This window comes from Vanellus vanellus (assembly GCF_965231255.1).
Source record: "Vanellus vanellus genome assembly, chromosome: 4".
In the NCBI taxonomy this organism is placed as follows: Eukaryota; Metazoa; Chordata; class Aves; order Charadriiformes; family Charadriidae; genus Vanellus; species Vanellus vanellus.
This window is the reverse complement of record NC_138909.1, coordinates 1,221,949-1,240,164: the sequence shown is the minus strand read 5'-3', so window position 1 is coordinate 1,240,164 and position 18,216 is coordinate 1,221,949. Positions and strand designations below refer to the sequence as shown.

The 18,216-nt window shown below is 43.2% G+C and overlaps 1 protein-coding gene across 1 annotated transcript; it reads left to right on the top strand.

Annotated features, from left to right (window-relative positions):
* Nucleotides 1-15,286: 15,286 nt before the first annotated feature.
* On the top strand, nucleotides 15,287-17,214 carry LOC309671483 (interleukin-8-like; the record flags this gene model as incomplete). Its single annotated transcript, XM_082482728.1, has 4 exons — nucleotides 15,287-15,350; nucleotides 15,538-15,673; nucleotides 16,489-16,572; nucleotides 17,184-17,214. 4 exons carry the CDS (start codon nucleotides 15,287-15,289, stop codon nucleotides 17,212-17,214), a joined length of 315 nt encoding a protein of 104 aa, XP_082338854.1.
* Nucleotides 17,215-18,216: the final 1,002 nt, after the last annotated feature.

The window sequence follows — 18,216 nt, the reverse complement described above, 5'->3', positions numbered from 1 at the left end:
TATTCTCAGTTGGTACTCTCCTATAACATCCCCTTCTTACTGGTGTCTACTCACGTAACGCTTCATCTCAGGCTTTTTGAAGTAAAATATTGCCATGGACTCTAACAGTCATTAAATGATGGTATGCTTATTGTGTTTACCTGTTTCACACCATTAAAGCTCTGAATTCAAAAGACTGGTTAGCTATGCACTTGTGAAAGGAATTTAATGTTGTAGAAAGGGCAGAAGTGGTGGGACTTATGTCCTTGATGGCTAGATGCTTGAAGTTTGCACTGTATCACATAGCAGAAGAAAATCTTGGTAGTGATCACTTAAGTGATCTTGTTAAGGCACGTGAGATGGGGCAAAAAAATTTACCAGATTACACAAGTGGAAAGCGTGACAGGGAAATCACCTGGGTGACTTCAGTGTGGTGAGTAAGACCCTCACAATCCCCAACAATGCATTTGGTCAAGTAATGGAAAAGCGACATAAATCACGCAAATCCTCGAGTGGAAGTGTGACCTGCATCGGCTGCTGGCAGGACGTTCAGTTTGCAGCTCGTGTCTCCAACTGGCATTACTATGAAAACAAAGAAGGTTGCACTCAAAACCAGTGCGTCACCTGTAGCTGAATCTCCTGGCTTTAAGGTGTGGAGCAAACCCATTTGTTTATGAAATGTGATGAGGGTGAAAATCACATCGCCTGAATGCTTTCCAGAGGATTGTAAGGTAGATTTATTTCAGAAAGGAAGAAAGCAAACTTCTTTTGGGGATTACAGATTCTGTTTCCATTTTAAAAGGTTAAAGGGCCTAAAGTGTTAAAGGTAAGATCACACACATAATATGCATCTTTTCACGCAAAATACACAAAAGGAAGGTGATGTTTCTTTCAAAGGACTTCTAGATCCAGACTTCAAAGTACACTTGGTAACCCATGGCAATCCTCTGCTCCTGTTTTTTAAAGTGTAAATATTCTTTAATAAAATAAAAATATTAACCACTCATTTCTCAAGGCCTTTTAACGAACTTTCCTCCATGCTGTATGCTTTAGAGTGTTTCTTCTGAACCTCTAGAAAAGAGTCACAGTAATTCCAACACATCTCCTGGGAGACAGGCAGCTTCAATCTATGCAGCTATGTAATTTTATAGAGGAGAAGTCAGGCCCAAAGAAATAAAACTACAATTCTCAGAGGTAATTAATTGCTCTGTAATGACCTTTGAGGATGACGGCCTCATCTTTGATGAGAACTTCGCAGATCCTGGCCTCATCGACTACCCCAGAGTCACAAAACTCCGCACCAAAGCCAAGAGCTGGACTGCAATCTCCAGGGTTCCAGGCTGACGCTTTAGCCCTGTGATTGTCTTTTCTTTGAGTTTATCAATCTTCCACATCACGTACATGCAATAAATCTAACTGACTTGCTGATTTTGTCCTTGTATTTTTCTTTCACAAGGGACTTTCCTTAAGCTGAAAATTCCTAATGGGTCCATGCGTTCACGTGGGCACTTCTAAAGTAAGATAACGACAGACTCGATTGTTGCTCTCACAGATACCCAGCACCTTCAACAGCAGCTACAGATGTGAAAATCAGGCCGTGTATTTAAGTATCCACATGCAGATTCAAGGGTACAACTTTAAATATCAAAGGCCGTGCTGTTAACTCGCTTGCAGAATGTTAACACCGCACCCCACACCAGATAACACCAGCTAGAAAATATGCACATCTATGTTTTCTTCTCACAAAGAGATTTCATATCCTTGGGATGAGCCTTACACGAAATTTCGGTACTCAAATACCAACAGGGGAATGGGAGCTTTGGATCCAGATTCTGCTCTCAGCTTTGTGATTCAGGCCTCTTCTTCCCTGCTTGGGACAAAAGCAAGTAGCTGCTGGTTGAGCAAGAACGGCGAAGGGTGTGGAAAGGCTCTGTGGGATTTCGGAGAGCTGTGGCTCAGCCCAGGGCAGTGTGCAGAGGACCTCGGGGCTGAGTCACCGCTGCTATTATTCATTTTTGCTGAGGCAGTGTGCAAAAGCTCGGCTTCAGAAAAATAGCCGATTATTTGAGACATTCTTCAAAAATTGGAAAATGGGATGCTTGCTGGTGCTAGACTCTTACAACCCGCTGTAAGCCCTGCACCGATGGCTCTAAGACGCTGTCTGGTAAGACTGCAAGTGCTGCTAGAAACCCTGTATATGCACTCCCTGCCATTCCTGACTTTTATAAGTGCGTGCTGTCTGCTGGGTTTATGCTGAGAGGAACTAATACATCCTCTTATTCATCCTCTTACAGGGATAGATGATTTTTCTGAACCCACAGATGAGCTGCATACACCAGGAACGTAGGCTGGACGGTGGTGACGTGCCGCCTGCCTGGAGCAGCAGCATTCTCAATTAGCAGAAACGATAAAATGCTGATTGCCGCTCCAAGGCAGGAATCTGCCCCGCTGTCCTTAAAGAGGGACCACCGCTGCTCTTTGAAAATGACGGTGTCGTTGCTTGCGTGCCATTAGTGGAGAAGCGGCTTCTTACCCAGGGCTCCCAGGATGACACTGTGCAAGACAATGAGATTGCAACATGGTGCGGGTATGATTTGATCGTCTTGCTGGAACTCATTACCAAGTTCCTGCCTCCAAGGAAAAGAATGACATGAAAATGGTCTTTGGATGTCCCCACAATTAATGATTCATTTTGAAAAGAGCAATGGCTGGTAGCTGGGCTTGAGGATGATGCCCTGAAAACCAGCAACGTACCGACACTGCCTTTTGCAGATAAACAGCGCAGGGAGACACTTTCACAGTTGGAAAGACGGGAGGCACATCTGTGAGCAACTCACCTCCAGCAGCAACCGCTCTTCGGCCTCCAGCCTGCTTGTTGTCCCTTTACACCATAGCAGTCTCATGCAGCACAATGCTCTGGCTGTAATGCTATGGTCGTGATGGTAGATGGAAACTAGAAGTACTGACAGTATGGCCTGACTGCTTCCTGAGCAGCACGGGGTACCCGAGACCCTCACCGCTTGCTGTTGAGGTTCAGGGATTCAGCAGATTATTAGCGATATCCAACACTTCCTTAATTCACGCCCACTGCTGCTAGGAGGAACGTGACTGAACTTGCCACAAAATGAAGCAACCTATAGGTTAGTGAGGCTTAATAAAGACAGCTTCCGTTCTGTGATAAACATGTCGTTCTGTCTTGTAATTCCATCGTGCCGTATAACTTAATGTGATGGCGCCGTAGTTCTTTAAGGCTTTAGAGCAATCCTTCAGATGTTATCTGTCAGCTAATGTAGCATGTCTGATGCTTCATACAATGGATTACAGCAAATAATCTTCCAGGCTCTGTTGTTACAGCTAAAGACGTAGTTTGAAACACAGAGCCTTGGGGAAGCCAGTGTCAGAAGGTCCTGCGCCCTCCTCAGCCCCAGCCTCTTGTTCCCACCTCTGCAGTGCCGCTTTTGCACTGTCTCCTCAGTTATTTCACTACCACCATCATAAAGCCAGAGTATAAAATGGGAGCCCCCGCAAATAAATAAAGAAGAATCACTCTACAAATAAAATGCCCGGCACTGGAGTGAAAAAACCATGTCTGTAATAACAAGCACCTCAGAAATCTCAGCCCATTCCTATTCCCATTCCCAGATCTCAAATTAAGTTCCAAAAGTCTTCCACTGAAACTCTGATTTGACTGCGTGTTAATGACAAACACTATTCCTTTCTGGATTAAGCTGTCCAAAACATAGCAAAATGTCAGAATAACTGTTGGTTATTGGAAAATATCTTTCACGCGGAAAGGAAATAAAGAGCGGCCGATAAAGGAGGACTCTGAGGAACTCACGACAGTGCAACACAACTTGCCTTAATGTTCTGCCTAAACAATAAAATGTAATTTTTAGTATCTTCAGAAAGGAAACAATTCATTCATTGTTGGAACTTGTACCACCTGGTTTACGCTTCTTATTGTCAGCAAATCACAGAAGTACTCAAAGAATGTGTAGGAAACGGAACTTCTTTGCTCTTATGCCTTCTGCAACAGACACATGCTTTTCATCTGGAACTTCTTTTGGTAAATGATTACCATAACGTCTGCCATTTCCTTTCAGACTGGGTTGTGAAAGGAGTAGGACATGCACTGGCTTATATGGAATTACAAGCATTCCTTTCAAAACACACTATTGTGAGTTAAAGATATGACGCATCATTTTTAATTAGTAAATTCTTAAACAAGCGTCACAAAACACCAATGAAAAAAGCACATGATGAAAATTACTACCGTGATAGAAAGCTTTGGACAGGATCTTCTGGCCTATCATGGCAGGAGTGTTTATGCCAGAGCAACAAAGAATGCATCAGCTTTTTCATTCTGAATGTCTATCTCAGTAGACAGTGCTTTGAAAGTCGATGATAAACTGAGCGCTATCTTGCAACTGCGCATCAAAGACTAAAAATTTCAATGGGGCTGCACAAATATACTCCAGAACTCATTTTTTTCTCTTCCTGTCCAATCCTATACATTGAAACTCAAGCCTTATTACTTAAAAGATTATAATAACAAAGACTCTGGGTTCAACGGTAACCTGTAGCTATTCCCTCTCTCACACTTGTATAGCGTACTTCATGTACGCTCATGTGAAAGGTCAACAGAGTGACGTTCAAGTCAACAAGTGCACATCCTGCTCATTTTGCAACATTACTGGAAGGAAATTGTTTTCAAACTCCGGTTTAGTAACCATTCCCCAATCGAAAATACTGTTACATCTCCCTCACTAAGGCGCAAGCCAAATCCTTACCAACTAATAATTGCATAGTGCTTTACAACTAACCACCCCTTGTACAGAAGGAGATAAAGCACTTGTGCCCCTGTCGCTGCTCCTGGCATGCAGAACCGCACAATTTTATTATTATCTGCAATACTTCCCAAAGTGACCTTCCTTCCACAAAGATAAAGTCCAGAAACAGAGCTGAGGGGTGCAGTGTGCTCTACAGGACCTTTGCGCTTCCATATATGTAACTTAAAGCTTTCACCAAATATGGCCCCAAGTTACCACAATAGTACGTAAATACACTCTTACTCAGTCTGGACAGTCAAATGCTTTGAATATGGCACGTGGTAATTACGTTTTAAGGTACTTAATTGCCTGAAAGTTGTTTATGCGTGTATTAGCTTGCTAGGCCTTCTATGGTCATGAAGACTTGTGTCACTCCTGAAACACTCATCGCGCTCCAGCTGCCATCAGTACCAAATTTGCAGTCAACACAAAAGTAACACTAAAGCTCAGGTACAGCAGGAGGAGTGCTAGAGCAGCCCTGGTAATGTGCTATGAGATCTTAGAAGATTCAAGGTTGGCATAAGGTTCAAACTCTGAATGCCATACATTGCCAGAGCAACTGTCACCACCTCAATGCTTTGCCAGGACCCATGACTGTGATTACAGGTGACACGGAGTCACAGAGTCAGGTTCTGGCAAAAACTTGACTATAATTCTTGTAACGGTGCTCCTTGCTGGTCTGAGAAATGTCACTCTCCTGTTACCATCCCAAAATGATTAGATTATTATCATAAATCATACTGGTGCTGCAGCATGCTCAATGGTAGAGTTCGGGATCCCGAAAGGAGGGCTCGAGGCGTAAAACAAGATCACAGTTGTGATCCTGAGACTTCAGGAGAGCAGACTTGGAGCTCTTCAGGGATCTGCTCAGAAGAATCCATTGGGAGATCCTCCTGGAGAGCAGAGTGGTCCAGCAGCGCTGGTTGATTTTCAAGTATCACCTCCTCGCCAAGCGCAAGAGTGGTCCATCCCAGCAAGCAGGAAATCAAGCAAAGGCAGCAGGAGGCCTGCGTGGAAAAACAAGGAGCTCCTGCCAAAACTCTAACGTTGCTTTCAGACCATCTCAAAGATTCCTAGGAAGGACACACCAAGCATGAAGGAGAAACTGTCTCAAAGTATCTCAAGTCCTTTAAGACTGGCAAATCCTTAGTGGGTTTGGTGGAACAGAACTTGGCCAAATGCCTCAAGTAGAACAATAAAACTAGAATACACAAGGACAATCTTTTCAGGACAGAACTTTTTAAACCTCATCAAAGCCAAAAAGTAGATGTAAACAAAGTCTAACCAAGAAGAAGGGGTCCTAGGTCCCTTGCATTTCTCATTTACTCTCTGACGGTCTATGAGAAAGTCTTCTGGAGGACATCTCACTACCCAAGGAGATTCTGTCCTCCAAAATGGCAGAAATCATGGAGATTTTGCAGAAGCAATGGAAATCTTTCCAGGAGAACACATCTGATTGACAGGATGAACCTTATGAAAGACTGTCAGCCAGTGTGCCATCAAGCATGCCACTTCAGAAATGAAAATGATAAAAGATACGCTGGAATCAAAGCTTATAGTGACTCTTAACAGTTCCCAAGCTCTCCAGTGGTTATTCCACTTAAGAAGAAAGTGGAAGAGTTACTGTTTTGTGTGGGTGGTTGTCTCAGATGGAAATATTTGACATGGTTATGATTTAACAGCAATTCAAAATTTATTAGTGACTTAAGGTAGATCAAGAGGCTGAATTTCAGCAGCACTTAATCATTAACTGCTTTAGAGGTTTACAAAGCAATTTAACGAAATAATTGAACAGTGACTTAATTACATATTTGAAGATGGCAAGATTCACACTAACTTACTAAAAGGTATTCCAAATCAATACTTATACATATGAGCAAAAACATGCATTTCAAATTAATACGTATACACATACGCAAAGCATACAAGCATGTGCGTGCGCACGCACACACACACAGAGGGGTCTCTCATTGCTGGAATCAAGAATTTCTTCATAGCAGGCAACTCTCACGAGCCAATGGGTACCGCTTTTAACTCCTACGTGTGCATGCAGAAATGGAAGAACATCCACATCCATAAAGCTAATGTGTATATCACAAACATATAGCTGGAGAGGTGGTTGGAAGAGAGGCTAGCCTATAGCCAAAACTTCCCTTTCCCGTGTTTAGGGTAAATACTGACGATGCATCGGCGTTCCTCAGTGGGCAGCAGTTGAGGCTCAAGAGGGATTCTCTCACCCTGGCCTTCGAGTCCTCGAGGTGTGAGCCTGAGCCACGTCCCAACTCAGGGCAGATACTGCCCACAGCCCGCTGCCATCCACAAGAGCTCAGAGGGTCTTTACTAGATTCGCTACTTATAGGATCCGAGGTAACTGACTTTCGTCAGGTACGTTTCCACTCCGGCCTGGTTCAGACAATGGAATATTCCAGTACTTTCCACCGGTTACGCAAGCCCAAAACTTGCTAGATCCTGCAGTCCTGGTATCCCCCCACCTCTGTGGCCACGATCCATATGTTGTCAGGAATGATCGATTATAGTGATTATCTTCAGACAGTAGAAGCCATGGGGACCAGGCACACTGTTGCGTTCTGGTCCATTGCTCTCCACCTTTTCTTTCTTTCATGTTAGACCATTATGGTATGTTCTGGTCCACTGTATTACTATGTGGCCTGGGTGGGGAGGAAATCATGGCAAGTACCGAGTGGCTTAAAGGAGTAAGTGGGGGGGTTGCACCACCACAGCGGTTAAACATTTGGCCCAGTGCCTACCCCCAGTGCATGCCTTACGCTCATAATGGATGGTTTCCTGGTCAACCGTACTGGGAATGGACACCTCAACAGGTCTTGGCAGAACTTCAGGAAAAAAGTGCTGGGGAAAACCAAACTCCTTGCTGTAGGTTTATACTCCTGACCTACATTAAAGACTCAGGTGTCTGGGTTTGGCAACGACCACTAATGGTCTGTGTCAACACAGCTGTTTATGCTAAATAGAAGTGGGGAAATTCCTGTGTTCTAATTACATTACTTTTTATCACAGTAAATTAGCTCTGGGCTGAACGTAAGAGAAACAGCGGTATATAGAAGAGTAATTTTCACATCTTTCATTGAATCCCAATGACAAATACTTTTCCTACAATAAATAGGAGAAGATGCCTTTTATTCAAAGAGAATCCAAGCCCAGAAAGGACAACCACCGAAGCATAATACTGAAGAGAGGGTAGGGTGGCAAGAGCAGAGGGAGTTAAGGGCTTTCAGAAGTTCAGGACACACCTTAGGAATTGCTCAAGGTATAAAACCACTTGCAATTCTGATCGTGACAGTTCGGGCTAGCTCAGATCTTGGTTGATGGTGGTTTGATAAACATCAGACCTGAAGTCATACTGTACTCCAATCAGTCATACAGAGATAGGATCTACCTCAGCTTTAGAAGATCAGTCTGGGTAGGAAGCGTTTAGGTCAGATTACAAATGACCACTTTCAACTGTCAAGTCACTTTCTTTTGAAGAATTAAAGAGCATCGCTTTCCCCAAAGCGCCAGGGTAAATTGCAAATGCACCAGAAACCTATGATGTGAGAAGGTATGATTCAGAGTATAACTACCAAGATGGCTAGACGTAGATTTACGCTGCTAAACAACGGTATTTTTAATGTCAAGTTTACAAAATCTGATGAACTTTACACACAAATAGAGTTGCTTTCCGAAAGTGCTATAATACTGCTCCTAGAATCCGTGGAGGCTTAAAAAATACGAATTCTATCTTCTTATCACTGGGCCTCTAAAAATCTAGAGAGCTACTTGTGCGTGCGTGGAAAAAAATAAGGTGCGAATTCACAAACTCTCTGTGTTACACAAGTATTCTGGTTTGCTGTTCCATATCTGTGAGGAGTGGGAGAAGGCAAAACAGGTCATACCTAAAGCATCTGTTTGACCTGCTGCTGACTTTTTACCAGTGTTACAAAATCCATTGGAGTGAAAGGAAGTTCTCCGCAGCAGGAGTTGCCAGGAAGTCAGAATAATGTAAATTATTCCCTGGGGTTTTCAGTTTGATATAGGAACAGAATTACAACATGAAGGCAAGAAAAGGGAAAGCCAGTGACAAGAAAAATCAGTTTGGTTCCCCTGAAAACCATTATGTTCCAGCAGAGCGTTACCAACCAGAAAAAGCGTATGCTGGAGATGCTGCCTTTGTTCTCTTTTTCTTAAGGAGCAGGACTGGGTGGGAAGAGACAGGACCTGGGGTCTGTTCCCATCTCAGCTGACTTTCCTGACTTCTGCCCAGCATCCGTAAAAACTGCAGGAGGAAGCGGAATACCCAGGAGCAACTGCAAAGCAAATCCTTATTTGTACCTACTAACAGGGGAAACCAATCTCTTCCACAGCAAATATTCAAAATCAACATACCACAGAGCAGAACAAACACAAATTGTTAATCTGCAAAAATCGATGCCATGCAGTCAGCAGGGCAAATATTTAACCTGTAAATAAACCAGCAGGAATGAATTCCCAGGAAACAGTTACCTGCTTGGAGTCAGCTAATGTTTCTGCTGTGTCTGACCAGCAGGACTGCACAAGAAGCAGGTTCCTTAGGACGTGGTTGTTCTATTTCGGCCTCTGGTTTGGCAATTACTCAGAAGCATTCTCCCTCAGCTCCAGTGTCAGAGGTCTTTGGTTAAGGAGCTAAACGCTCTGTCTTGGTTTCATGTGCTGTAACGTACATAGCGTCTGCTCAACGATGAGGAGGCAGCGTCCCTCCCAGTGGGGACGGGCCCTCGTGGATAAACGCAGACTGCAGTTCCCTTCCAATCCAAGTTCTTCTGTCTTCACCCTTCATTCTCTTACGTGCAGGCAAGAAGCATACACATAACCCCTCTCTCTCTCTCCGGTTCAAACTCATTCTTCCTCCATGCAGCCGAAATTTCGGAAATAAAAAATGCCTTGAAGATTTACACACAGTAATTTGAGGCCAATGCATCCTCCTCTGTCTCCTAGTAGCTGTTGTGCTTTGCATCATCTCACTGCCTCTGAGTTCAGGACCTTGTCCTCCTCAGATGTAGATCCAGCGCCGAAGCGTGACTCCACTGATTTTCATTTACTCCTGATTTACACCAGTAGGTGGATGATTAGAATTGCAATACCCATATAGCACTGGGTTGTTAATTCTGCTTTGCTTTGCAATAGGCTTTTGCAAATAAAATAGCTTTGGAAAATCTGTCTTTATTTTATCCTCCTCCCTCGAGTAGACAAAGGCTACCTAGAAAACTTCTAGTATTGGCACAGCTGAGGGGACAGAAACTTGCAAAGGGGAGGCGAGAGAGAAGGGAGGGAATGTGAGCCAGCGCTACGGATCTGCTCCAATCCTCTCCTTATTCTCAGCTACTGTTCCTGCTCAGTGCTGGAAGCCTTGGCCTTGCCACGTTGAATAAAATATTTGTTAGAGTAACTCTTTGGTTCATGTGTTGTAATTGGTTTTCAGTTACTTACGATGATTAATGAAAAAAGGTATTTATTTAATATGAAAGACAACACATGGTGATACCAGCTGAAAGACTGGAAAGTCCCTGAGTAATCCTACTGCAAAGTTGTTTTTTTTTCCTTAAAAATGCAACTCCTGCAATTAAACCAAAGCGGTCACTTTTTCTTTAAAAAGTTGCTGCATGTCCATAGCATGAACATCCTGATCATGCTTCAGGCCACATCCTGTCCGTTTTCTTTCTTTTCTCCTTTTTTTTTTTTCCCCCCCAATACTACTTCCCTTTACGGAGGTGACTTAACTTCCTATGCAGTTACTACATACAAGGGGAAACCCCAGGAATACACAAAGGCAGACATTTTCCATCAAACCCCATCAGTAAATGGCTTTTGATTGTACTGTTAGTCGGCCAAAGGGCATGGAAAGGAAGGACTGCAATTTTGGATTCCTTCAAAGTGCTGAAAACTGTGAATAAAGTTCTGAGTCAACCACAAATGTTCTGCTGGGGGCTCAGGGCCTTTGCTGAAGCAATGCTCAAGATCACCGTTAAGCAATTTTACAAGTCCAGCCGCAGAGGTGGAGTACTAACTGCATAGGACTAGGATCCAGAAGAGCTAGCAAGATGAACCGAGGGAAATTAAGCCAGCTAACAGAAAAATCAGAAGAGAGAGAAAGAAGTGATAGCGATGGGTTTAGACCTGTTACGGAATTGTGCAGTGCTGGCGCGCTTGCTTGTGCTGCACGGAGATCCAAGTGCAACGTCCCCTCGAGACAAAGCTCGAAGGTGCTTCTCCTGCCTCTAAACCAGAACTTTCATCAGCAGTGGAGGTGGAAAAACATATTCACCAGCATAGGTGTTGCAACTGTACTTCTCTGCAGCAAGAATCACGGGCCGCACGGAAAATACAGGAATAGGGATCATCACCTCCTGCGCTGTGAGGAAGTAGCACTGCGGTACAGCAGAGCTCAGGCTCTCATCCTGGTTCTCAGAAGACTTTTGCAACCTTATGACTAATTGATACTCCTTTGTTAAAGCATTCGCACGGTGACCTTTGTAACACCTGCCCAGCAAAGAATGGACGCTTCGTGTCCAGCACTTCTAGGGACACACGAATGCTATTTCCAGTCTTGTTAATGGTGGTAAATATCAAGCATGAACAGCTTCAGTTAGAGGGGCAGGGACAACCACATGGATTTCAGTGAGCCCTTCCTGAGAAGGAGGGCTCCTCGAAACGAGTTAGGCTTTCAGAATCGCATATTAGCTAAACAAAAGAGAGCAAACATGTTTGTAGAGGGCTGACCCAGACACTGCTGAAGCTGGTCAGGAAGATCGGTAACTAAACACGTATCTCATGGCTGCATTTCTATTTACAGCCATTTAGTCCATACCTTTCATACGAAAATCATTTAGTGTGACAGTTGGGAAACTTAAAATCTTGGGGGTTTTGTTGCTATCTAATGAAGAAATAGGTAGGGAGAAAAGACATCTACTTATGGCATTTGTAAGTGTAAGCAAGTTGTCTGTTTGGCCCTCTCAGGTCAGTCGAGTTGCCTCAGGTAAGGTTCACAGCAGACACTGTCTCACCGCCAAAATACAGATGACACTAAAGTCCCAGACTGCCAGACAAAGACGCAAAGAAGATGAGTTATCTTCCAATGGCAGATCAAAAATACGCATAGATTTTGCATACAGAGTCACAGAAGTATAAGAGAGTAAGAGGAAGAATTTGCCTGAAGGCAATCTACAGCTCAAGCAGGACTACCCTTTCCTGCTGAACCTAATATTCTTAAAAAAAAAAATCCCAACAGTTGTCACAGTCACTGAGTCAGCCACTCAGCTATTTCTAAATGATCTTTTACATGTTTGGATCTAAAATTCCAGGCATGAGGCAGCATTTCTAAAGATACCGCTGACCAATTGTTGAGGGAGATGAGGACAGATCAGGGCCAGGGGTTCCCCAGGGGAAAAAAATCCCCAACTGCTCACGGGACGATAAGGAAATGTAAAGTTCAGGGTCACTCACAAGTCAGGGAAAGTTGGGGAGAAGCATATGGAAAATTATTTGAGAAACTCCAATTTTTTCATGCGGGTACCTCAAGCCCTCTCTTGCCCTTTGCTATGCCATAGCATAACTGATGCAGAAGCCTCGCTTAGTGGAATTAGCGAATTTTATGCCTGCGGTAGCACCTACACATCGATTTGAACTAATCTAGCACATACCAGTTTGCCACGTGATTTGGACAGGGACTTGTGTACCACACATCAATGTCAAAAGCTGGACACGGGATGGTCTGCATTCCCGTGTGTCATATATTGCTGATAAGCCCATCGTTGCTCAGAAATCTTATCACTTGGTAGGTGTTAGGGCACTCTTATGCCAAGAAAATTGAAGCTTCTCAGTAATGGTATTTATGACCCTTATGACAAAAGCAGTGTTTATTCAGCTGGTGGGTACCAGATATTGTTTCCAACACTCACATTTAAGGCTTGGGAACTACTCTCTTCAGTCAGAGACTGTATCCATTAGAAATTCAGCAGCTTTTAATTCACCTGCCTCACGTCTCTAAAACTAGGTCCTCGTAAATAAATTGAAACAGCGGCTCCTCAATTTTGTCCAAATCACAAGAGCTTACAATAAAACATGTGATCTTTTCATTTATGGTTCATCTTTTCTGACTTCTCTCTGTAACCACAAAAGGAATTTTATCTTTGTTGACTGTGGGTTTTTTGCAGGCCAAGTCTTCCGCACGCTACCTCCTAAATTGCAGGTCAAAACACGGGCTCCAGAACACTACTCAGTTGTTCCTGTTGCTCTGTATCAAGATTTGTTATACTGTAATTATGACGTCATATATGATAGCTGTAAGACACTTCAGGACTTTTTTCATACTGGAGTAGTAACGTACAAGGGCCACAAACATCTTATCTGTCTGGATCAAGAAAGCAGAAAAACCGCTTCCTTAAAACACAACAGGCAGTGCGTTTTACGCAAAGAAGACAAAGAATAACACCTTCATTACATACACAGTACAGAAACAATAATTTTATCTTTGTGTTAATGAAAATCATTAATTAAATTAAAGACAAATAACAGTTTCTTGGGTTTATTTAGAAAAGAGGTCTACACTCCTCCGGCAGTGCAATTTAACCTTCCATTTTCTCCTTGTATGCAGGCCAGAAGACATTTCCACTGACACTCCAATTTGCATTCCTGTAAGCAGTTTTCTGTGCATGGGAATAGTGGGTTGGGGGAAATAAAAAGTCCAGAGATAGGAACGAACAGCCCAGTCTGTGCTGCTATCAGGCAACACGACAACACTTTGTAAAAAGAGACCCCCTGGAGATGTGACAAAGGTCTAGGGAATTATGAAGGAGATGGAGATGAGGGATAAGGATCAGTATCTAACTCTTGTTTTCCCATAAAAGAATCAGGAGGCATCAAATGAAACCAGGCTCGGAGTGGGAGACTACGGGATAAGTCTCAAACACACTTGATCTGTTCTTACACATTCCTAGACATCTGCTGACGGCCACGGCTGAAGAGAGGATACTCACTGGGCAAACCTCTGGTTGGCCACACAAGGGCTGTAATTAAGTGCTTATGTGCTCACGTTAGCTAATCCACCTATGTTCACGGCAAGCTGAAAATTTATGGGAAAATTAGGCACTTAATTCCATATCTACACATCCTATTATGCTACAATTCAGAACACATCCTCTAAGACTATTTATAAACTTAATGATGTAAAACTACAGAAACTGACATATACGGTGATATTAAGTGAATTTCAGTCTGGCATACATAACTCTCTGTGTCCTTCATGATGAGTCAGAGAACAATAAACCTCTATTCATTCCTATCTGGTCCTATGCTTTGATCCTTTGACTGCCTCCACTACCTGGCAGAAGAACAGCAACAGGATTCCTCAACGTTTAACCCCCCAAAAAGCCCACCTGTGTTTTAGTATCATTTTCTATTGTTAATAAAAATGGTTGTTCATCTCTGACTTTATCTGAATAGCGCTCCTTCATGATCCCATCTTCACTTTTCCTTCAATTCTACCATAATCTGAAGAAATCTTCTCTTTACAGGGTCAAATTTAAATTTGCTCAAGTGCCTCAATTTATTTCAGAAGCAGAATCCTGCAGCAGCTATTAGAATTTGCCTCTGCCCGAATTCGAAGCAGCAAACAGTTAAGAAGTTTTGGCTTCAGAAGAAGCAGCCATCCTCCAAAAAAAAAAAAAAATCCACCTGATTAGGCAAAGCAATTCATCATTTCATAATAATATATTCCATATGTTCTCAACAGTATGACAAAGTCAGTCTAGATTCTGTTGCTTATTCCTGTGCTGCTAGGTTCTAACATAGCAAAAGGTACTGTAAGTATTTCTGCAGAAGTTATCTCAGCATATAAAGAGATTTTTTAAAATGTAATTGCATATAATGGCAAGGGGGGCTAATTAAAATTCAGTTCTAGAACCTATCATTTTTACAAAGTATTAGCTTCTGCTTCTATCATGTCTTGAAATGAAAAGATGAAAAGTCACTGATCAAATGCCTTCCAGCAGAAGTGGAAATTTACAGAGAGTAATATAATAATAACAGCAAAAGCAGGAAGGTACAGAAGAAAATAATCACAAGAAAGGGAGTACTACAAAACCCCTATAGATCCCACAACGCTAAGTACAGGGCAATTTTGCACATATCCTATGTTTTAATATTTCTTTAATTAATAAAGCATTTCCTGTTAATGAAAAGCAATTTCGTGGTCATCTAGGGAAAGGGGCTTACCCGCTCACCTATGACTCATTTCACAGTAGCATCTCACCAGTTCGGAGTTTCCACCGGTGTGACCCACCCGTGATGCCGGGGTGCGGAGGGAGGGCAGGGCAGTATAAAACACGGCAGGTCCCGCAGCACAGGCACTGGCCACCCTTGGGGCTGCGGGAGCTCACCTCACCACGGAACCGAGTCCAGGCGACACAAGGAACAAACACTCTTGCATCATGACTGGCATGGCTGGGGCTGCTCTCCTGACTCTTCTCCTCATCTCAGCGGTTGGAACAAAAGGTAAAGAAATCCTTCCTAAAGTTCTCCTAACTAACTGCCAGCGTAAATGCTGATAGGGAAGCTACTATGCTGTCTTACAAGTGCAGCATAATAACTCTTCTCGTCCCGTAAGCAGAAAGAACATGTTGTGCTTCCTGTGGAAACAGTGAAACAGCCCACCTTTTTTTTTTTCTGTCTTGTTTTACAGGTGAGGCCCTGCCACGCTCAGCCATTGAACTCCGGTGCCAGTGCGTAAGCACCCATTCCAAGTTCATCCATCCCAAGTTCATTCAGAACGTGAACCTCACCCCCAGTGGACCTCACTGCAAGAACGTTGAAGTCATGTAAGTGCTTTTGCAAAATCCTCCCGGTTACTTAACAAGAAGGAAACAGATTTTACATTAAGGATGATGTAAGTGTTCTCTGCAAGATGTAAGAAGCCAGCAGGGGCGGCTACCCAACGTGCAGAACAGCAGCGCTCATTGCTCTTCCAAACAGTAGGCTACGTGTTATAAGCTGCGTGTTGTTTTTGCCAATCTCTACTTTTTAAACACCCCATGCAATATTTCAAGCTAAAGCCCCAGCCATCAGACAGCAAATCACTTTCTAAAACTCTGAATTCCCCCAGCATATGAGAAGAGAATTAAACTCGCGGAGCCATGCTGAGCAAGTGACCAAAATGTGAATTTTAATGCCTAGGTCAAAAATATGATCACAATTCTACTTAAGTTCATGAAAAAACTACCATTAGCATAAAAATCATATCATCTGGTCACAATTCCAGAACTCTTACTGTAACAAAATTCCTATGGATTGGGCAATACAGTTTCTGAATCAAGAAGGGAAGATTTAGCCCTTCAGTTAAGTGCTATTGCAAATACAAAGCAAGCTGGGGGGGGGGGGAGGGGGGGGGGGGGGGGGAAGAAACAATTTTGAAAAGAGAGAGTCCTGCAAACGATTTAATGTGTTCAAACAGATAGGAGAAGATATGAAATAATTAAAAAAACCCACCTTTATGTTAGGCTAGAGCCTCAACTGATATGGCTTAAAGTAAAGGAGACTATGTAAGTGTGCGCCTAGAATGATGTTATGAGAGAAAAGGGAAATTGCCTTGGAATTCACTAAGTAGACCTTTCCCCTTCTTTGTTTCTGGGTGCAGAGCTACCCTGAGGGACGGCAGAGAGGTGTGCCTGGAGCCCACCGCTCCCTGGGTGAAGCTGATCATCAAGGCAATTCTGGACAAGTGAGTCATTTGTTCTCCATGAGCACGGCTTATCAATTAACTGTCTCTTAAATGAGCTAGCAAACACGCACCGCACAAAGCGTCCAAACCCACTGTCTCCTCAGGCAGTGACTACCGTTTGTGTTCACTACCTGGGAGAAACACCGTGATTGCTTTGAGCTTTAATTATAGCATGAGGTTCAGTCCCTTACTGTGCCACACACCCCACGTGAGTGTTCGAGCGTGTTCCATCTTCCGCAAGGCACAAGCATATCGATAACCTGCAGCTCAAGTGCTCGGGAAACCCAGGCATTAACCGACTGCTTTTCTCTTGCTTGCAACGGTAGAAAGCAACAATTGGTTTTCCAAAATCAAAGGCATTTAGATGAGGGGGAGAAAAATCAGGCCCAAGAGGCATCAAGTGAAGCATCAAACTATGGAAGCCCACAGTCACCGAGTCCTTGCGAAAAGGTCACAACGCACCAGTGTCCCTTAGGTTCAGTAACAGCTTTTAAGGGGCTTGGACACAGGAGCACAAACCCTTAGGGGTGGGTTTCATCTGATTCCTGGGAGTGATACCTGTTCCACGGACAAGTTCTAATTGTCTCCTTTACCATTTTCTTACTTTCTAGGGCAAACGCCAAACCTGAGACAGCGTCCTAAGACAAAGAAGGAAACTGTCCTCACTCTTCCAGGAAGGCAAAAACGGGAGAGACGCTCATCCAGCTTCTGGCAGCTCACCTCCTCCCGCCTCCTACATTCACACTTCTGACAGCAGCCAGAGAGCGTGGCTTCCCTGCTTTTGTAGGTAGTTGACAACAGTACTTTAGGTCTTTTAAAAAGGTCTCATTATGTAGGAGAGAAACCACTGACACCAGAAAAAGCAGGCAGAAAAAACGGCTTCTGAAAGGAGGTGGAGACAATTCTGGAGTCGTTTTTGCTAAACACAGCCGGATCAGCGCAGCGCACTCTCACAGAGCTTTCACTAAATGACACCTTCCCTTTTTGCTATAAGTTTAGGAAAAGACCAGTGACTCCTTCTCCCTGGGAAAGCATGGACAGGCAGCATCAGCTGTACCTAGGTCGCTGCACTCACAGCGGGCTACCGACTGGAAGCGGAGAGCTTGCAAAATTAGGAAGCCAAAATTCTGAGACAGCAGTTTTTCTGCCACCATTTTTGAGATACTATTTCTTGTGAATTAGTGTTGTGAAGCTATAAACATGTATTTTAATGCCATCTTTCGGTTAGAAAAAAGCTTTTTATTTATTTGTATATTTATTTTTATTTATTTACTTTTGCATAATAATTTTGTGTAAGAATGCAGTTGGTCTGCAACGTTTATTTATTTATTTATGGAAAATATTTATGTACCTAATAAATGCTTGTTGAAATATTTTCACTTCAATATTGTGTATTATTAATTTCCTCATTGAAATACACAACAGAAAAAGAGGATGCCTTTTCTTTCATTTTGTATCACGTACTGGCTTCTCAGAAAGGCAGGCGGTGGCTGAGCTGCGCAGGGCAGCTAATTACAAGGGCCAACTCGTGCCTCTTGTGGCTGCAGATGGTTCCAATAGGAAGAATTATAAAAATTACCTCCTTTCTTCTTCTTTTCTTACCAGACTCAATGTTTTCGGAGGTCTGGGTCATAAAATTCACAG